Source organism: Carassius carassius, chromosome 26 (genome assembly GCF_963082965.1).
Source record: "Carassius carassius chromosome 26, fCarCar2.1, whole genome shotgun sequence".
Taxonomy (NCBI): domain Eukaryota; kingdom Metazoa; phylum Chordata; class Actinopteri; order Cypriniformes; family Cyprinidae; genus Carassius; species Carassius carassius.
In genome coordinates, this window is record NC_081780.1 from 11,608,791 (window position 1) to 11,630,481 (window position 21,691).

Consider the following 21,691-nt stretch of genomic DNA (forward strand, 5'->3'; position numbering starts at 1 on the left):
CCTTGGCCCAGAGAAAACGCCTGTATGTGATGCAGTGCCGTCTAAGGGCCCGAAGATCACAGGCATCCAGTATGGTTTTCTGGTCTTGAGCCTTAAGCACAGAGATTGTTCCAGATTCTCTGAATCTTTGGATGATAATATGCACTGTAGATGATGATAACTTCAAACTCTTTGCAAATTTTTCTCTGAGAAACTCCTTTCTGATATTGCTCCACTATTTTTCACCACAGCATTGGGGGAATTGGTGATCCTCTGCCCATCTTGACTTCTGAGAGACACTGCCACACTGAGAGGCTCTTTTTATACCCAATCATGTTGCCAATTGACCTAATAAGTTGTTAATTGGTCCTCCAGCTGTTCCTTATATGTACATTTAACTTTCCCAGCCTCTTATTGCTAACTGTCTTAACTTTTTTGGAATGTGTAGCTCTCATGAAATCCAAAATGAGCCAATATTTGGCATGATATTTCAAAATGTCTCACTTTCAACATTTGATATGTTATCTGTATTCTATTGTGAATAAAATATAAGTTTATGAGATCTGTAAATTATTCCATTCCTTTTTTACTCATTTGTACAGTGTCCAAATTTTTTTTGGAATCAGGTTTGTAAATAATTGTGTATATATATATATATATATATATATATATATATAATGCTGTCTAAACATTAGTCCTTTTAAAGGGCAAAATGAGAAATCTTAATCAAAATCGATTTTAAGAAAATAGGTTTTAGGGCATAATTCTCTTTTAAATATCTTTTTATGAATGAAACATTTACATGCAATATAAAAATAATACTATTATACATAAATATAGAATTTAATGTTCTTATTATTTATTATATCAGGACATGTCGTTTAAGCGTAAATTATAGTTGCATATACACTAGACAACTGAAGTGGATCAAAATCTTTCATCAAAGTTGTCCTAAAACCTGAAACCAAAATGCGTTCTTGTCTTAGGCCAACTTTTTTTGATCCGCTTCAAATGTTGACTACTGTAGTCTTTGCTGAAAAGCCGTTGTTTAAAGTTAATTCTGAAAGTTATGCATGCGTTTATCTGCCTAGTTACAGACATATGCAGCTCTGCATTACCTCACCGTGTCACGTGACTACATGGCGTTTCGCTATTGGTCAGCACCGTACCGGGGAAGTTGTTTGTGTCAAAAAGCAGGAAGAGTACATTTTAGGGGCGGACAATTGGATTCTTATTAACTGGATTTCTTTGGAATGTCTTAAGGAAAGTAATTTGTGTCTGTACAGCAGGAAATGTTCTCTCATGTCGAACAAATATTTCTCGAAGCACAGTATCTGTAAGTATAACCATGTCTTTTAAAATTAACTTCGATTTTTACTCTAACGTAACTGATCAGAAGTCAGTTAACAATCACCACTTACGTTACGTTACTTTAGGCTGATTAACCACACCTGAGTCTTTAAATTAAGTGTGTCGAATTCATTTTTTTCTTGCCAGTCGTCCTAGTAGTTTCTCCGCTGAAATGATATATTTTTGGACGGGTGCGCTTGTTGGCATGAATTATTCACAATATTTGTTATTTTTACGTTGAGAGAGTGACTGTGTTTCTTTTTATTCAGTGACATGACCGTAAGTAAAGTTACAAGTAACGTTACTACATAACAGCGTATCCACATCTTTATTTTTGTTAATAAAGTACAAGTTTTAGTTTTGGTTTTAGAACACTTAAAAGTTTGGAAACACTCGATTGAATTTGTTCGTCATGGTTTGAAGGCAGTTGTTGTTTGGAAGGCCTACTGTGCTGTATATAATTTGTAACTATGAGCATTATTTACCATACAGCAGAGTCTGAAGTTCCATATGTATAATGAAGTAATCACAAAAATACCAAGGACAAAATATTTTAAAAGGTTAGTTTTTATTGTGCCATCCTTCCGCTGGATGATATAGTGCCTTGCTTAACTGAATGTTGTTGCGCAATAAAATTAGCCGTTACTATTTAAGAGTATTAATTAGTAAAACACATTATTAAGAAAATATTAATTATTATTATTATTATAAAACCGTTAGTATAATATAATTAATCCTTCAGCTAGATGTTGTTCGTGGCCTAATTAAACGTTGCAATGTAGATGAATTGGCAATCAGCCCAGCGCAGTGATATAATTCAGCTGTTAACATAGTGGATTTTATGTGCCGACCAATCAACAGCCAGGATCGGGACTATAACAATTAAAATCAATAAGGAGCAAGCTGTTGCCTAGAATGTAAATTTCCAAATATACCATAGTACATGTGCATTTACTGGTGCTGCATTACATACTTCTCCCACCCCAAAGGCCTGTTCACACCAAGAATGTTAACTATAAAGAGAAATATATTGTATGTCCACACCAATGCATAATATATATATATTTATTTATTTATAAAGAACATGCTGCAATCGAACATGCCTTTCACAAACTCTTCCACTTCCACAAAGTGGTTCCACGATATTGTTTCTGTTATGGTTCTAGTTATATTGTAGACTTCTCTATTCTCACAGAATTAAGCCGTCATTGAAACTTAGTGTGAACAAACCTAAAGTCTAAAGTGAGGATGTGAAAAATTTAATGTTGTAAATAAGTTTAACAGAATTCACCATGGTTACTAAACCAGTAAGTGTTCGTAGTTGGGTTTTTCTGTATTATGGCCCCAGGATTAGTGATTAAAATGCTTAATTTGTTTGTGCTTTCCCACACAGTTCAATGTATCCTGCCCTATTGCATTAAGTAACCATCAGTTAAGTGCAGTCTTCTCAGAAGAGCACCGCTGCTTATGTGGAGATGGAGGAACGTGCTCGCAGCTGCCTGCTGCGCTCCAAAACCACTCTGGAGCAGGACATCAAAGCCTCCTACTTGATGGACCACATGGTCAGCGACGGCGTCCTGACAAATGAAGAGGAATCAAGGGTGCTTAGCAAGGTTTGTTATGGTGTTCATACAGGCTTCATTGTACTTGTATAAAAAGTGAATGCAAGTCAAGCTTTCCTATTTCTGCTTCCCCAGCCTACTAGAAAAGAGCAGGCCGCAGCCCTGTTAGAGGTGCTATTGAGGAAAGACAACAGGGCCTACATCTCCTTCTACAATGCACTGATCAGGGAGAGTTATGGCGATCTGGCCAACATCCTTCATAGTGACCTTCCTCTGCTCAGCCCTGAGGGAGAGAGGAGCTTTGCTGATGGAGTGTCTCCCTCTGGTAACCACTTAGACATGTATGAACTTGTTTTTAAAGGAGGTTTGAATGAGATGTTAAGAGTTTTGTGTGTTTTTATTCTAGTTCAGTTGATTCTGAGTGAAGGTGGCGTGCCTCAGAGACCCGTGGTGTTTGTGAACCGACCCGCTCTGCTCAACCTGATCCGGGAGAAGCTGTCCCGACTGCAGAATAAGCCGGGCTGGGTCACTGTGTTTGGCATGGCTGGCTCAGGGAAGTCTGTGATGGCTGCCGAAGCTGTCCGAGACCGTGCCCTCATTAATGGTAATGAATTTATTTATTTTTAAAGAAGGCTTTTTTATTTTTGTTTTAATGTACACTTTCTAAATTATTTTATGTATTTTTGTTGGATTTAGTATTTATTGATTCTGTTTTTTTGTGTATTTTTATTTTTATTTTTAAATTTTAGTATTTTGTTTTTGGCTTTGTTCTAAGTTTTGTTGTAGCTTTTTAGTTTTTCATTTGTTTATTTGCTTATTCTATAATCTATGATATATGCTACGGAGTAAAAATCAAAACCAAATAAATATGAATTTGAAAATAATGGTGGACAAATTAATTCAATAAAAAAATAATTATTGAAAGTGTGAAAGGATTTTTTTTTTTAAAAGAGTTTTTAAGAGACTGCAGGACTAAAAGTAATTATTTTTCCTCTGTTGCTCAGAGTGTTTTCCAGGTGGCGTTCACTGGGTTTCTGTCGGCCAGTGTGAGCGGGCAGACCTGTTGGTAAGGATGCAGTCTTTATGTTTCCGTTTGGAGCAGGGTCAAAGTTCAGAAGCCAGTCTGCGGCCACCCTGCTCCGTGGAGGAGGCCAAAGAGCGCCTACGGTTCCTAATGCTGCGCAAGTTCCCCAGGTGAGTGTGAAAGGATATGGTAATAGTTAACTTTATTTACTTCAGAACATGCAAGTCCACTGAAATCAGCCACTTTCTCTTGTTCATCAGGTCCCTGCTGATTCTGGACGACATCTGGGACAGCTCAACTCTCAGGTCCTTTGATATCCAGTGCAGAGTTCTTCTAACCACTCGCAATCGTAGTCTGTCTGACTCCGTAAGCGGTGAGTGGTTAACTTTAGTGCATCCAGTTTGTGTTGCGTAGATGGGTTCTGGGCCAACTACACAGAGTGGTTAGTCCTAAATAAAAGTCTAGGTTAGTCCGTGTCTAGGTGGAACTTGTGCCTGCTTGCATCTGAAAAAAAATAAATCCAAGGCAACTCCGGAACTAAATTAAATTAGCCTACATAAAACTGATAATGGAGAGCAGCTGGTCTTGGAGATAAGCTATTTTCAGCTGAGCTCATGAGAGAAATGTTCCTTTCTCTATATTGTTGCGGTTATCTTGCTTAATTCAGCATCCTAATTTCATTGAAATACAAGGGTTTGTGTGTGTGTGCTTCTCTCTGTTTGTAGGTACAAGCTTTGAAGTGCCTGTCGAGAGTGGTCTAGATGAGGAGAAAGGCCTGGAAATTCTTGCTTTGTATGTTAACGAGAAACCACAGAAACTTCCAGAACAGGCCCGCAGCATTGTGAGCGAATGTAAAGGTACGAATCACTCTTGATGCAAATATGAACCAGAACCTCGAAACATGATCAAACGTGACTAAACACCTAAAGACAGCATTTTGAATAGCAATGGCGTTATATAGTGATTAATTCTATGGTAATAAGAATGAAGTACCATTTATTGTAGTCCTTCACACACATGACCTTTGTACATATTTCTCATCCTGTTAGGTTCTCCTCTGGTTGTTTCTCTCATTGGAGCTTTATTGAGGGAGTTCCCTGACCGTTGGAGCTACTACCTGCGACAGCTGCAGAAGAAGCAGTTCAAGCGGATCCGCAAGTCATCATCCTATGACTATGAAGCTCTGGACCAGGCCATGGATGCCAGCCTGCAGGTTTTGGAGCCCGAACACAGAGATCTATACAGAGACCTGAGCATCATGCAGAAAGACGTCAAAGTGCCTGCTAAGGTCAGGATGAAAATCTGTTGCCAACTACTAAAGTAATGCTAAATTGTGCAGAATCAGTACCATTACAATACTTGCAAATGTGACATAAGAATGGATTATTTTTAAATCGCTTTTTTTTTTCTCATGTAAACTAGTCTTTTTGTTGTTGGATTTTGTTTTCTGTTCTGCAGGTTCTGTCAGTGCTGTGGGATCTGGAGTTGGAAGAAGTGGAGGATGTCCTACAGGAGTTTGTGAATAAATCTCTGCTGTTTCGAGACTGTAACAAGCGACCATACCACTATTACCTTCATGATCTGCAGCTGGACTTCCTCATTGAACAGAATCGTGATCAAATTGCTGTGAGTTATGTTGCATCTCTTTTTAATAGAGACCACCAGAGAACAAGGTCTGAATTGTCGTGTTTCCTGTAGGAGCTGCATAAAAAGCTTGTCCGTCAATACCAGCAGTTTTATAACGAAAGGCCACCCAGCTCTGGAGATATAGACCGTTCATATTGGTACCGCTTCCTCCCGTACCACATGTCTAAAGCAGGACTGTCTAAGGTTATGTTACAGCCAATAATTTCTTATGTAGAATCTTCAAATGTTTACTGAAACGCCATGAACATTCATTTCTCTCATTTCAGGAGCTTTATGCACTAATGTTTTCCTTGGACTGGGTCAAAGAGAAAGCTCAGTTTATGGGATCTGCCCATCTTATCAACGACTATGTAGAATATGGTGAAATATTAGACAAAGAGGTATTTATGCTGTTGAGTTTTTATTTCGATTGATGTTCCTGACAGTTGCATGTCTTAATCAGTTTAGGCTGCTCAAAGTATTTACATAAAATTTGACATTGAATGAAGTTTGAATAAACAAAGGCCAGATTTTTTGATTGTTGTGCCTCAGTCTGGACAACTTATGATAAACATGTTTATGAGAATGGCTTGTTTTTAAAAGCGTTTATTTGTAACTTAACTTTTGCTTTTTATACATGTATATGTTTTTATATTGAAGTCTGATAAATTTTAAATGGGTTCTAAAAATTACCTTATAACTTGCACATTAACCCCATGCACTTTTTTTTTTCAAAAAGCAAATCTGTATAAAAGTAATGGATCATTCAGAGTTATTGTGAACATTTTATTGCTCACGATCTTAGCCGTAATAACACACCTTCTCCTGTTCTGTGTAATGACACGTTGTGGTGTTTTCACACAGAACAGTGAGGTGAGACTGCAGTTTCAGGAGTTCCTGTCTTTAAACGGACATCATTTGGAGCAGAACCCGTTTCCTGACGTAGTGCAGTTGGCTCTGTCTCAGCCCGTGTGTTCGGAGGTTTACAGACAGGCCTTGATGCAGGCGCAGAAGAGGGCCAGCAGAGGGCAGCTCTATCTGGACTGGGTGTATGGATCTCACTGCCTCACACAGTAACTTTCATGCAGTAGAATGTAGACTGAAAACAGATGGATTTTGATTGAGTGTGTTTTGACTTTTTTTTTTTTAGGAACAAAAATAATCAGGACAGTTTGTCTCGGCTGGTCATGCATCCTCACCAGGGGTCTGTATACTATGCTGGCTTCTCCAAAGATGGGAGTAAAATCGCCTCTTGTGGGGCCAACAAGGCACTGCGGGTAAACATCAGTTTGTGTCCAGCTGTTCATCTCAACACTGTGCAGTATTATGTGATGGCCAAATTTGTCTCTTTGTACTCAACAGGTGTTTAAAACGACCTCTGGAGAGAAGCTTCTGGAGCTTCAGGCTCATGACGAAGACATTCTGTGCTGTGCCTTTTCTCCAGATGACCGTTACATTGCCACCTGCTCCAGTGACAGGAAGGTTAAGGTTAGTGTGCCTGTCTTTGTGCCCATTTTATTTTTTGGTCAGAATCTTTCTGTTGGGCAATAGTTTGCTCCAGATTGCTTGACAGACATCAGACTCTATACTGTCATTGTGGTAAGGTTCTGTGAACATTGATTAAAAGTCAGACAGGAGAACGAGGTTTGTTTTGTGTGTTGTAGTTGTGGAGTGTTGAGCGAGGTGCTCTTATCAGAGAGTTTGGGGAGGAACACGATGAGCAGATAAACCACTGCCAGTTCACCAACACAGGCAGACGTGTCCTGTTGGCCACCTGCTCAAATGACAAATTCAACAACACTAAGGTGAGAAGTTTGAATTTTTACTTTGTAAAATGTTTTTTTTGTGTGTGTGTGTGTGTGTGTGTGTGTGTGTGTGTATAGTAGGATAGTAGTTTGTTTTTAGTTCTTAAGTTTTTATTTTTTAGAGTTTTAGAATCTTTACTAGTTTAAAACAGACAGGCATTTGAGATCGGCTTGATTTGAGAAAGGGGAAATTATTTAACTAGATAAAAAAAAAGATTGGGTGGATTTTTATCATTATAGGGTGGTTGTGTACACACACACACACACACTGCCAACACATTTCATTTCAAACAGCTTGTAAAAGTGCATGTCGCATCTAATGAGCCCTTTAAGGTTTTTTTCCCTAATGTATTTGCTTCTGAACTTTTAGAATTTTTACTAGTTTAGTAATATAATTTATTTTTAGGTTTAGAAAAAAATGTTTGTGCTATTTTAGGAGCTATTTTTTATCCATTGTTAACTTAAGTAAATTGTTATGAGTACTCTAAGTAATTATATTCTAATGAACTAATTTTGTGTAACGCATAACACACATTCCTTTTGAGTCACAATTTATTCAGTAAGTTACCAAGTTATTTCAATAGCCACTCCAGTGAAGCATTTTCTCAGAATGTTTCTTGACTGATAACTTGTGAATTCATGGCCGTTTTGCTTCATATAATGTCCAGTGCATAACTGTGCAGAAGGCAGGTGTGTAGTAGTGGAGCTCCAAAGAGTTTGATGATTAAATCTCATTCGCACTTTTTTTTTTCGCACCCTCCATTTCCTCTTTCCACATTTAGAGGCAGATTTGGTGAACATGATTAATGAGAATGAGAGCTGGTAGGACACTTGCTCAGAACAGCAGTGGAGGGGAACGGGGCAGCCATGTTATTTTATGGCTTGTGAAATTCGCAGAGAATTGTGGGAGATCTGTAGGAGTGTGACAGCAGGAGTCTGCAGTTAAGCTGTATTCATTTGAGGGTGCGAAAACCGAGTGAGCGAGCACAAGTGTCAAAAATATAATGAGAGCAACCCCCCCCAGTGGAGGCGTGAGCACAATAAGGGCATTTCATGGAATATCTTGGCATGAGGAGCCAAAGAAACACCCTGAAATGAGATTTGGAGAATGTAACTGCAGATGATGTTGAACACAAGACATTTAGTCTGCAGGAAATATGTTCTTCTCTTATATAGGCTGTCCTGTTCAATAGACCCTGACAGAGTGATCAAGAACCCTACACAAAGCATATGTTATCCCTTTCTTCTGTTTGTCTTAGCTTTTTGCTCTCCTTCACTTCTTCTTTTTTCTTGCAGCTGTGGAACCCCAACAAACCGACCTCTCAAAACACTATGTTTGGACACATGGAGCCTGTCAATCACTGTTGCTTTTCTCCTAATGATGCCTACCTCGCCACTTCATCCAGTGACGGCACCTTGAAGGTTGCTTGACTCTTTCTTTGATCACTTTATTTATTGGCCAGCGATTTTACTTGCCTATTTAATGTGCTTGCATATTTAATGCATGTTTTTTGTTTTGTTTTAATTTTAATGCATTTATTATAGAATTAAACGCTATTATATAGTATTATATATAATATAAAAACAACTTGATCTATATCCTCATCCATTTATTTACATTCACATTTCTAAGGGTTTCAAACTGCTGGATCATCTTTGGTCGGTACAGATGTTGTCTCTAATGTGTTTATTGCACTGTTGTCTTTTGTATCTGTCAGCTGTTTGAGGTGTCATCTGCCAACGAGTGGAAATCAATTGATGTCAGTAGTTTCTTCCCAGAGAGTGACGATGAAATAAAAGCCATCGTGAAATGCAGCACTTGGTCGGCCGATGGCTCACGGATCATTTGTGCTGCCAGAAACGCTGTGTTTGTAAGTGATTTGTGAGTGGTGTTGTGAAACGAGTTGGCATCGCCACTCAATATTTTTGATTTGGTGCCTGTAACAGCTTATAATATATTTTTTTTGATTCACATCAATCACACAAACACTTAATTTTAACAGGCATTATCTTATGAGAATATACTTTTAATGCACCAATTCAGATAAGTGTTCATAAAATCAGTTATCTACTGAAATTGTTAGAAGACTTTATTTTAAAAAAAATTTTAATGTGTGGTTATTCCTGTTTCCCCTGTGCTCATGGTTTGTGTGTTAACTTTGTATATCGTCTGTGTTGAATGCATGTACTGCAGGTGTTTGACGTGAAGACATCAGACATGTTGTTAGAGATGAAGACGAGTCGTCTGAGCACAGTGCAGTACTGTCACGCATGTCCCAACAGCAGCCTGCTGGCCGTTGCACTCTCTCATTACACTGTAGAGGTACAGCACAACATGAAGTGAACATTTTTACTCAGTAGACAGCATTTCCAAAAATACACCGCCTTGCTTAACTCTGGGTTTGCGTTTTTGTTTCTATACAATAACTTTGTTTGCCCAAAAGACCAAAATCTTTAATATTCATTTGAAATTCTCTTAAACCATTGCACCTGCTGTAACCCCTTAGTTGTGTTATAGATTCTGTAACAAAACTAAGGTGTTTAAGTGTCTTCATAATACACCACTGTTCAAAAGTCAGTGAGATTGTTTTGTAAAGTCTTTTCTCATCAAAGCAGTATTTATTTGATCGAAAATAACAGTAAAAACAGTAATATTGTTAAATATTTAAAATAGGTTTAAGTAACTTATTCCCTTGACAGCTGAATTTTCAGCATGCATTACTCCAGTCTTCAGTGTCACACGATCCTTCAGAAATCATTCTAATATTCTGATTTAATGCTAAATACAAGTTGAAAACGTTGTGCTGATTACATTTTTAGAAAACATGAAGATTTTTAGTTTTTGAAAATAGAAATGTCAAAATGTAGATCAAAAGTACTATATTCATTTGAAAATCATTGGTAAGAAGTGTTTTTTTTTGTCATTTGATCAGTTTAATTGGTGGATATAAATGTGAACAAGTTGAGTTTTTACAGGACATGCAGACAAAGTTAAATGTGTTCTGCCCTTGTCCAATCAATGTTATTAGCCACATACATATCGTATAGAAATCTTGAAACTGAATTACAAATGAACAATATAAAACCTTTATTTTATTTCCTTTCTTTGTTTTTCTTTGTTTTTGTTTTTTTTTAAGTTGTGGAACTATGAGACCAGTAAAAAGAAAGCCGAATGCAATGGCCACCTGAGCTGGGTTCATTGTGTCCAGTTTTCTCCTGACGGCTCACTCCTGTTGTCCTCCTCTGATGATCAGACCATCAGGGTAAGCTAGCTTTCGTCCCTCTCTTCCTGTAGCTTGACAGTTTTTTTTTTTTTTTTGCAGTTATTGTTTGAAAAGTATTGACCTGTTGTCACAAGAAGTGTTAACACTTGTCTAGCTGTGGGAGACGGATCAGGTTCACACCTCGTCTGCTGCGGCTCTGAAGAGGGATTCTGATGTTCTCTTCTCCCAAAGTGAAGTTACAATAGTTGTTCCAGACAGCAGAAACCGATTACAGGTAGGGTCCAACAGAGACCTGCGCGTCTAGTGTTAGCTTGCTGCTGTTTTTTGGCTGATTGCGTGTATATATGACACTAACTCTGTAATCAGGTACGGACCGGACTGGCAGGTGCCATTGTGTTCGAGAGCGAGGAGTTGACGGCCAGGATTCGCTGTACTTGCATCAGCAGAAATGCTTTGTCTGTGGCCCTGGGAACTGAGAACGGAACTGTACAGGTATTTCAGCTCACCTGTGGTGTATCGTCATCGCAAGTGCTCTTTTCCTAATATTCTACTCAATTTCTTGGGTTTTTTCGATGAGCATGCAAAGCACTCTGGGTAAAAATAGCCTTCAGGATGCTTGTGGGTGTTTTGACTGGCCTCCAGCAATGAGATTTGCCATGGCTGTCAACTGCACTCAGCCCTCTAATCTCTCGCCCTTCCCTTCTCTCTCTCTACTGAATGTCGTCGTGCTGGAGGTGAGCGTTGTCCTCCTGTGTTGTACAGTGTGTACTGTAGTGTAATAGATGTGACTGGTGCATTGGGGACGCCTAGAGGTGTAACCGCTAACTGATAAAATAAGTGGTGCTCTCTCAATCTTGCATTACACCTGTTTACTGCCAAATAACCATTCATTTAGATTGCTCCTCTCCATCTCTGCCTGATTGTGTGTGTTCACCTGAAAGAGAGATGGACAGATTGATTAAGAAAAGCAGTAAAATTAATTTAAAATGAATAAAAATGTTAACAATGAACCCGGTTTAGTACAAATGAAGCCAATGATATACTGTTTACCACAGACAATTACGTTTTTTTTTTTAAACCATGTTTGATATAACATTTTATAAAGTAATTTGCAGCTTTTTAAAAATGTATATAAGGCTTTCCTTCATCTGCAGTAATGTTGGTAACATTATGAAACACCAGAGGGCACCAGATTGTCACTGGACTGTGCAGAACAGGGCAGACGTGAACTGTTCACTACTAAAGCAAGAGGAGGTATTTGTTTGTGTATATGTGTGCGCAGAGAGGAAGAGGGAAAGTTAGACAGTTTCTGAAGACCGTTGGATGGAGAGCCTTGCAGCTGCTGAATTTACAGCGTGATTTTGTGCTGGCACTAGGGCTTGAGACAGGTACAGTGCAGGTACAGTGAGAGGCAATTATGTGAAATGTTACAGGCTGTTCACACTTACAGCGATTTTACTTGTGACCTTTTCTTTAGTGTTTCAATTATAATGCTGTCCAAAGAATTCTGAAAAAAAAAGCTTAAGACTTCGCAACAATATTAAACAGCACAGCTGTTTTCATTTTCTGATTTTTGACTGATTTCAGAACAATAATGTAACTTCAAAGCGGATGGTTCTGTACACATTTATTCTTGACTTCTAAAATCTGCATTTTCACTGCATTTGAACAAGTGCCTGCATGACCACAACACCAGCTCATGCTCCCGTAGCCCTAGGCAGCTTTTGAAGTTTGCGTTTGGAAGATTTAAATGCAGCAGAGAGGGCCGATAGTTTGTCTGGCTTTTCTGAATGCCGCACACAGAGGGGCAAACTAACCCATCTTTAAGTGTGCACTTTATCTTAATCACATTGACATAATGTATTGTTGTTGCTGAAGTTTGAGATTATAGCTGTATATGAGTGGCATTAGTAGTTCAGGCCTATACATTTATAATGTAGTTTATCTATAGTTGTGTCTTTTAGATAATGCATTCAATACTTAAAGGTTTTTTTGTTTTTGGCAATGTCAATGTCTTGTTGACCCCACCAACATATTGGTCACTATATTTATTTGGAATTTATTATTATAATTTTTTAATTTCAGTAAAACTGTGCAAAAGTTTTATGTTGTCTATCTGTCTGAAGGTGTTGGAGGTTCCATCTGGAAGAACATCACAGATGCTCACAGGTCACACTAGGACTGTTCACCACTGTCAGTTTACTGATGATGGTGAAACCCTCGTCACATCCTCAGAAGACACCACTGTCCGGGTAAGTCACTGTTTCTCATAACAAAGATGTGGTCTATTGTGTTCAGTTCTTTTGTCAAATACAAACAAATGTTAGTTATCACAATTTTTTTAAACATAATTAGCCAAACATGGCTAATCATGTTTACACAAGATTGTGGAATCAAAAAGAGGAACCTTGTGTTGGTTTGAGAAGTTTCGGGCACTGGGTCATTACAGGGCTCATTACAGGACTCATTGATTCATTGTGTTGTTGATGACAAGCAGAGGAAGTGTGTGTGTGGGGGGGGGTGACTGTTTAGTAATTGATTGTGAATGGCTGCATGCACATTCAAATTCTGTAAAGAATGGATAAAACTGTAGTACAAACAGTTTATGACATTGAACCAAAATCAGTACTTCAATGCTATACTGTATGCTTGGGAAATCAGTTTCAGGAGACCTTAAATGTTAACCTTTGAGAGGATGAACATTGTTTTTGTCTGCAGGTGTGGAAGTGGAGGACTGGTGAGTATCTCGTGCTGGAGGGCCATAAGGAGCCGGTCAGGAAGTTTCACCTGTTGAACAGCTCTACTTCCTCTCACCTGTTCTCTTGGTCGTTTGATGGCACTGTTAAGGTTAACAGAACCTCTACTAATTTCTCTGCCTTTGCCAATGAATGAATCCACCTAAAACACACTGAGTATGTAGAATGACATGTAGACCTCATGTAACACTATATAGACTGCATTGCTTTCAGAGCAAAACATGATTATCAAGCCCAAATTGTGGACTGAAAGCACAGTCAATTATGATAATTAGGTGATGCATGCCCTTAATCGCTTGCAAACAGCTTTTCTAGGATCTCATCAGCAGTAGTCATCATTATACTTTACCCCAGGTGTAATCAGGGCTTCTGTGGGAAAGATTGTTTACATGGTCCACAACTTCCTGCCACTTTCCACAAATAGGGTACAAAAATGGTCCTGAGCCACTCAAATTCAGTCTATAAAAAGAGGTGCTTAGTCTTGATTCAAAGTCTCAGTAAATAAGTTTTTTTTGGGGTTCCATTTCTAATGTCTAAATAGTTAGAAATTTGTTTTGGGGTTGTGTTATCTAGCAATAGAAAAATAATGTGAAGAAAATAATGTTTAAATCTAGCAACCCTTTCATATGGTTTTTACCTTTTTAATTTTTTTTTTTAAGTTTAATTAGTTTGTTTAGGTAAGTTTACAATTGTAATGCATTTCAATTCTCAAAGTGTACCATATTAATACAGTGCCTGCCATTTTCAGCAAAGCAGTCCCTTTGTTTTTGTTGCAGGTCTGGGATCTGAACAGCGGTCAGATGCTGCAAGACCTTGAGTGTCATAAGGGTGCTGTCCTGTCATGTGACGTGTCCTCGGACAGACGTCTCTTTGTCTCCACATCGGCTGATAGGACTGCTAAGGTCAGAGAAAAGGCACAGATTCATACATCAGATCAGTGTCAGCGGACAAGATATTGTTCACACTGAACTCTGAACTTCGGCCGCCTCTGTGTTTAGATCCTGGACTCTGACTGTGTGAACAACTGCTCTCGTTACACTGATAGTTTGTTTACTGTACTGTAGGTGCGAGTCTGTGTTGGCACAGTGTAAGGACTGTGATAGGTGACTACCTGGAGTATCTTTACTGAGCCCTGGGTGCTTGTCTTAATGATGCCATGTACAGCCAAATTCTGCCTAATTAACTTTGCATGAGTCCAGTACAAAAGCTCACGGATACATATAAAAAACACGAGCATGACGCCCTCTGTTTGTGGTATCAGAGGTCAGAGTCCAGTCTGCTCATCTGAGAGCGTAATGAGATGAAGTGCTCTCGCTCCGTATGACACCGCCTATACCAGAAGAGCTTTCTAATGAGAAGCCATGTTCACGTCTGTCTGCCAGAACTACTCACTGACTAGAGAGAGGACGGCAAAGTGAATTTGGAGAGCTGATTAAAAAAATCATTCATGCCAAATGGAGCTGCCACAAATAATGATTAACTGACTAAAATTAGAGATTGAAAAACAAATTTCAAGCAGCAGTTTTGATCATTTGCTCAACCTTGTTCCGATTCGATTTATTATTAGATGAACAATTTCACAAAGAGATCTATCAAAAATGGCATTAGATCGCTTCAAATTATTTTACAGCACAAAATGGCAATGTTATCAGATTTGCTCCCGTTCAGTTCATGCAGTAAAATGGCTCATAACTGCTGATATTGTTCACTAAGGTGTGGAGCATTGCCTCGTGGGAGATGACTTATTTGCTGAATGGACACAAGGACTGCGTCCGTAGCTGCCGGTTTTCTTGGGACAACATGCTACTCGCGACCGGTGATGACAACGGAGAAATCAGGGTAAATATAATCCTAATCTGCTCCAAATTGTAAATCATCTGTGTTAAAAGGAGTAAAGATCTGATTGCGGCCCCAATCAAGCTTCAGAAAGATTTTATGATTTGGTGTGTGTGACTCTTTCGTTTTACTTTTTTTTTCATTTAAACCAAGAATGATGCCTAATATTTTTTAATATGTTCTACACAATATAGAGGACTATAGTTTCTCTAATTGAATAATAACCCAAATATGGTTGTAAAGAAATTGTGATTGCAAAGGTAATCAATAATGCTGAATTTTGGGTAACTGTGAATGTGAGCAGACGTTATGGCCACATTGAGAGCAAATAGAGATGTTAAGAAAAGTGATTTAGGAACAAATGCATCCTGAAACCTTAAAACTCAGCTTCCCATTTGTCAGTTCTGCCAGTTTTTCTTGGGGGGAGACAGGCCCGGTGCTCAGAACTGTTAAGAAAAAAATCTACCTCATCAATTAAAGATGCTTCTCGCAAAGAGAGAAAGTGAGAAAACCACAAAAAGAGAGAAATGCTGTGATGTTATAATTCATGGCCTGTGGTGCTTTTTCAAACCTCATGTCTCTATTTAACACAACTTACTGCCACACATCACTGTGTAATATCTGTAAATCGGGTTTTAGTACTGTAAAACGAGAGAAATTTGTATTTGGTGTGTTTTAACTTCTCATAAGGAATTTCTGATTGTTACAGGAACAATTGATGCATTATAAAAACACTTGTGAAATCTACATTGTGTTGTATGCATATTGATAACCTATTACTTTTGTTACAATGTTGTTTTGTGTATCTGAAGCTGTGGAGCATGCTGAATGGAGTTCTTCTGAAGACACTAAGTGGCACTAAGGACTCCATGGACTCTTTCCACGGTGGATGGGTGACTGACCTGCACTTCTCCCCTGATAACGGGGTACTGGTCTCTACGGGCGGATACATCAAGGTACACACATTTTTTTTGTTGACATCACTGTATACGGTACAAGCAGATGCTCAGTGGTGCACTCTGGAAAATAGCAGTTTTTTTACTCTTAATTTAACCTGGGAGTGAATTAATGTGTGGTTATGATTTACAGTTGGCTAAAAGTAAAAAGATAAAATGGTTTATAATTTTCTTATTGGTAAATTAATAAAGCAACATAAATGATTGCCGCCCGATTTCAGAAAATGCAAACGTTATGAGCCCAAGAGTGTCTTAGATGAGGGTCTAAAAGCCTGTAATTTACAGTGTCAGCAGATATTTAATAAATGTATATAAATTTAAAATAAACCCACTGAATCGTATTAAATTAAAAAATCTATTACCATTTGTTATTATTGTTATAATTATAACTTTTCTTAATTATAGCAAAGCTCCATTGCCCTGCGTTCTTTGAGGCGTTGTGCAGATCTGCAAAAGTAAAACCAAGATGAAGTCTTGCCAGTCTGTTGTTTGTGACGTCATGACCATTTCATCTGTATTATCATGCAGACGCTCGTCCGATCGCTCATGTCACAGAGACACATTATTGTGTCAGGAGCTGAGCGAGACTAACTTCCATCAGCACTGTCAGCCGTTATCCATTATGCTTTGAGACTTCTTTATTAATATACTCAGAGCCATCTGTACATTGTGTAAGTGTCACAAGCGTAATGATGCTTCATCACACATCAATCTGTCAGTTTATCAAACGTGTCTGCATCAGGCTGACCCTCCGTTTGAGCGTGTGAGCGACAGATCCGTCGGAGACCCGATAATGAGCTCTGATTGATCGCCGGCTGTCCTCACACTCAGGATCCCGCTGTCTGTAATATCAAATGATAAATGAATCATCGTCCACGTCTATGCCAAATCCCTAGCCGAACCTCTTCATCAGACCGAACCAAACCTGCTGTAAATCTGCTATGACCACACAAAGGAAGGTGTGAGACGCAAGTCGTCACGCTGCGCTTCCTGCACTTCTGTTGTGATTTGAGAACTTGCGTCGCCTGCAGGATCCGGTTATATATCGGAGCAGATGTTGAGAAGTTATTTTTTTTCTGTTGCAATAGTTGATCCTGTGAATGATCCCTGGCTATTTAATTTCCTGCCCATGTCTTGCTTTTATTTCAGACATGTGACTATAGACAAACACTGACATTTTCAACTTGCTCGTAGCAGTTCAGCCTGTAATGTTGTCCTGTTTTCACCATCTTCTCCTCTATCGCCAATCGTGTTAATAAAATGAAGCCAAAATACCCCAAAACGATTTAAAAGAATAGCAAAGTAATTAAGCTGAATTTTGTCAGGTGTCATAATGCACTGGGACAGCAGCCTCGTTTGCTCCATTAAACTCTGAGTTTAGCTTGTCATTCAGACAGCAGAAACAGTCTGGTATACTGTACATCACCATGCCTGAGCTTGTTCAGCACGAAAGCTTTCTGCGTTCACTTTGAGGTGATCTGGCTCTCAGCTGCATCTACATCTTTTGATGTCTGCCTTCTGCAGTTTGTCAATGGCATGTTTGTTTGTATAGAGCCATCAGGGATTCATTAGTAATTAGTAAATGCTTGCAGAATCTTACCTTTTTCTTTTTTCTTTTCTTATCTTTTTTTTTTTTTTTTTTGGATAGTCACACAAAACGGGGTTTAAGTGAAAGTGACGTGACATTCAGCCACGTCAAGGAGGTGGTATGAGTTTGTAACCATAATTTTTTGGGTGCATTAAGAGCATCAGTAGCTTAAGCCTGTCTTCTGATGTGTTTGTGTAATTTTGAGACAAGTTGCAACCAGTGTTTAGGTGCAACAATGCCATCTGTTGAAGCATCAACCAGATAATTACTGGAGTTGTTTGCATTATTATTGTAGGTGTAGTGTTAAAGGTGTAGTTCACCAAAAAATGAAAATGGTCTTTAATTACTTACCCTCATGTCGTTCCAAACCCGTAAGACCTTCGTTTATCTTCAAAACACAAATTAAGATATTTCTGATGAAATCCGAGAGACAGCAACAACTGACATGTTCATTGCCCAGAAAGTGATAAGGAATTTAAAAGTCCATGTGACATCAGGGGTTCAACTGTAGTTTTATGAAGCTACAAGAATATTTTTTGTGCACAATGTCCGTACTACCCTTTCTGTCCATTTGAAAATGTCAGTTGTGTTGGGGTCAGAAAGCACTTGGATTTAATCAAAAATATCTTAATTTGGGTTCTGAAGGTCTGATGGGTTTGGAATGACATGAGGGTGAGTAATAACAGAATTAAAAATTTTGGATGAGCTGTCTTTTAAAACATCAGTTTCATTTAAGCATCACTTATCATCAATACCTATCGACACCCCTAATTGACATGGAAAACACTATCTGTTATTTTAGGAGCGTTCTGTCCTTTTGTCTCGGTCTGTCATTGAGACAGGACATCTCCAGTCCAACCCAGTTTCATCTGCAAAGGACAAATCGGCAGGGCATCTGTCTTTTCATGCTGTTTCAGTTTTGTTTTCAGTCTCATTTGTCAGGATGTCTGCATCAGTCCATCGTGTCACGTTTGTATTCATTCATTTTAAATCAAGGCAGCATTGTTAAATAGCATGCAGGATGCGTAAAGAATGACCCTACTTCACATGCATGAGTGTACTGACTAATTTTGCTCTTCACTCTGAGAGGTAAATGTGTTGTGTGCCTGAGTGATTTATAAAGGCTGCTTTCACTTTAGCTTCCACTCATAAAAGACAAATGGTTGTTGTAGCTCTGTGTGCGAGTGACAAAGCGTTCCTCCGTGTGAGACCTAAATATTTCCTGGAGGAGAGCAGAAACGGATGAGGAGGTCAGCCAGGATATTACACCTTTAGTGAGGAAGAGGCTCATAAGCATTAAATCACACCGCCAGACTCATTTTCGTTCACACACGTAGTGTTTGTCCTCTGGAGGATTTGGCTGCTTTTGGGAGACTCGTATAGTAATTCACACACATCAGCTCCAGGGCATCCAGACCTTCACCTCTACTAGACAGAACGTTTATATCACAGCGGTTTATTGCTCTGAGTCCTCCCTCAGCATTCACCTGCAAATAAGACTCATTTCCTCTGTCTGTTTCTGCTGTTGAACAACAGTGAGTAAAAAGCAGTTTGATTTGTTTTTTTTTTTAGCAGTAGCAACTCTAAACCCAACGGTACGACCAGAGTCTCACAATTCCTCTGAGGTGTCTGGATGCGTAAGGGAGATGGGCTTGTCCTCGTCTCACTGTCACAACTGTCGTTTCTACACAACGTTCACACCCATCCTGGCAGTTATTAGACAAAGAGGAAATGGAGGGGGAAAACTAGGGGAGATTTGGAGAGGAAAGAATTTTGTTGTGAAATATGCTAGGAGTAGTTGATAAACTCGACTGAATTGAATGTACATTTTATTATAAGATGGTTTTCTTTTTTCTTTTTAGGAGCAGCAGCAGTTCACCACTGATTTAAAGGTCCTTGTACACCGAAATGTTCATGTTTTTTCATATTTGTCATGCTTTCCTATCAGAATGCTTGCTATGGATGGGATAATAATTCAGGAATTTTGACCTGATCGAAAAAAAATTTATGACTGAGGAACGTTTTGTAGGAATCGTGTAAGCATGATTGACACGAGGTGGGGTCGTATTTATTTTTTAATGTTTGAAAATTTCTTGAACTTGAGCAGTTTGAGTGACGTTTGGCTAAGTAGATTTTTATTTTTATTTTTTTATTAACTTCCTATTAAAATGTCGTCTTGTACCTCTCCTGTTTTATGCTTAATGAATTGTCCCACATTTCATTTTTGTCCAGAGGGGAAATGTTTGCCTTTTGAGAGAAATGGCTTTTTGTCAGACATCGCCCATTGAGAGTACAACCTTGAGTGTAGATGTGTGTTAGGTTCTTGCAGTACCTCATAAACTTCCAAAAGAATTCAAACCCCACAAGTTCACTGCCTGTGATCTCAACTTTGACTTTATCTGGTTGAAAGTGATCTGAACATTTGGCTTTTTTTTTTATTATCTGACCTGAGAATGCAGTCCATCATGGAAATAATTTTTTTTTTTTTCAGAAACTGTACAAGCGATGCAATGCGTGGTATCTGTGCAATGCAGTCCCTATACATTTATAATATATATAAATATTGTATATTTGGGGGTTTGATACACTAGGCAGAAAACTCAGTCTTGACTGGGGTGTGTTTTCAACACACAGCAGTAAGTTGTGGAGAATGAGGTTGTTAAATGCAAATTCACCAAAAGGGCTGCCTGATTAACATATCTGTCAGGGGCTGTATTTGTGCATCTGTATGCGGAGACCGTAAAAACGAGCACCACGATCGATGGCATCTGTCGTCGTTTGATGGTTTGGCCAGTAGCTGCGAGGTGGCCTCATCTTCTCAACTAACGACAATCATTTAGCAGTTCTGTTAACAGCCATTTGATGACATTTCCTTTGCTGCTTTCTCTGTTTCTGTGCAGCTGTAGGGAACAGAGACCCTAAGGTGTCAGCGTGTGAAGTTTTGCATGTCTTGTGCTGTTGAAAATGGTAAAGTTTCTTATAGTTTATTTTTCCCTCTGTTGCAGTGGTGGAGCGTGGAGACCGGAGAGGCCTTGCAGACGTTCTACACGATGGGAGCCAATCTGAAAAAGATCCATGTGTCAGCTGATTTCACCACATTCATCACTGTGGACGGCATTGGAATCCTTTACGTTTTAAAGAAGGTGGAGGGAGGAAGCCTCTAGATATCATTTTAAAAAAATGTTTTCTGTATTGTACAATGTTTAGAATCAAAACATTTTTGGAGAACCTTTGTACTTGCAAGAAATCTTGATGACTTCAAAAGCATTCATATTATTATTATGATTCTTATTATTTTAAATGCTTTTTCTTACTGATGTTTCATAATATAGAACTGAACAATCTGTCCTTTTCCATGACATGTCTTTGTGCTGTCGTAATCGAAAGCAAGTACTGTGACCCACATTGACGGAAGCAATGCCTTAATGTGTAAGGTGCATTTTGGGTCATTGTGCTTTTTATTTTTGCACAAAAATTTGTAGCGAAGGCTCAGGTGTGATTACTGATAGTGGAGTTTAATGCAAGGGCTTTAAGCTGGCTTGCCAATGAAACGACGAACACCATTGTAACCTTAGAGCTACAGACTTTAATGTGCGTGGAGAAGCAAAATCATGGGAATGTAGCACAGTTTGTGGTGAGGTTTCTCAGTGAGATGAGGAAAAAACAAACTACACAATTTGAACATTGTCTGTGAAAAGGAATTGCTTGTGGTGCTTGTAAGTCAGTGTGTAATGATATGACAGTGAAATGCTGTAACTAGACTCCAATTTGCCCATGCAGATACACTATTGGATGACCAAAAGGTGAAAGTGTAATTGTTTTTGGTGCGTAAGCATCTTGCAATGTGAATGTAAAATGCAATACAATCAAGGAAGAGCAAGGCAAGAAGTTTAAGTGTCATCATTGATGAATGTATTATTTGCATGTTTGTTTCCCCCAGCAATTTACTGCATGAAAGTAGATGCATGTGGATTTTTTGTTTATT

The 21,691-nt window shown here is 38.7% G+C and overlaps 1 protein-coding gene across 3 annotated transcripts; it reads left to right on the forward strand.

Moving 5' to 3' along the window:
- Positions 1 to 1,158: 1,158 nt before the first annotated feature.
- Positions 1,159 to 21,050, forward strand: apaf1 (apoptotic peptidase activating factor 1). Of its 3 annotated transcripts, XM_059511220.1 has the most exons (28): positions 1,159 to 1,315; positions 2,723 to 2,942; positions 3,027 to 3,216; positions 3,298 to 3,495; positions 3,896 to 4,085; positions 4,176 to 4,288; positions 4,641 to 4,772; positions 4,965 to 5,203; positions 5,374 to 5,541; positions 5,614 to 5,745; positions 5,829 to 5,942; positions 6,406 to 6,590; positions 6,692 to 6,818; positions 6,904 to 7,029; positions 7,206 to 7,346; positions 8,643 to 8,768; positions 9,065 to 9,217; positions 9,541 to 9,669; positions 10,484 to 10,609; positions 10,725 to 10,844; positions 10,937 to 11,062; positions 11,853 to 11,969; positions 12,697 to 12,822; positions 13,289 to 13,417; positions 14,103 to 14,228; positions 15,040 to 15,165; positions 15,975 to 16,118; positions 20,712 to 21,050. In XM_059511220.1, the coding sequence occupies exons 2-28, from the start codon at positions 2,805 to 2,807 to the stop codon at positions 20,868 to 20,870; spliced, it is 3,900 nt and encodes a 1,299-aa protein (XP_059367203.1). In that variant the 5' UTR covers positions 1,159 to 1,315; positions 2,723 to 2,804; the 3' UTR covers positions 20,871 to 21,050. The 3 variants fall into 3 exon arrangements, with proteins under 3 accessions (XP_059367203.1, XP_059367200.1, XP_059367202.1); XM_059511217.1 differs by lacking the exon at positions 11,853 to 11,969; XM_059511219.1 differs by lacking the exons at positions 1,159 to 1,315; positions 11,853 to 11,969 and adding an exon at positions 1,591 to 1,608.
- The last annotated feature ends 641 nt before the right edge of the window (positions 21,051 to 21,691 follow it).

Coding starts and splice junctions, on each gene's coding strand:
- apaf1 (XM_059511220.1), top strand. CDS start 2,805: ATGGAGGAACGTGCTCGCAGCTGCCTGCTGCGCTCCAAAACCACTCTG. Junction 7,030..7,205: donor CCAGTGACAGGAAGGTTAAG/GTTAGTGTGCCT, acceptor TGTGTGTTGTAG/TTGTGGAGTGTTGAGCGAGG. Junction 7,347..8,642: donor ACAAATTCAACAACACTAAG/GTGAGAAGTTTG, acceptor TTTTTCTTGCAG/CTGTGGAACCCCAACAAACC.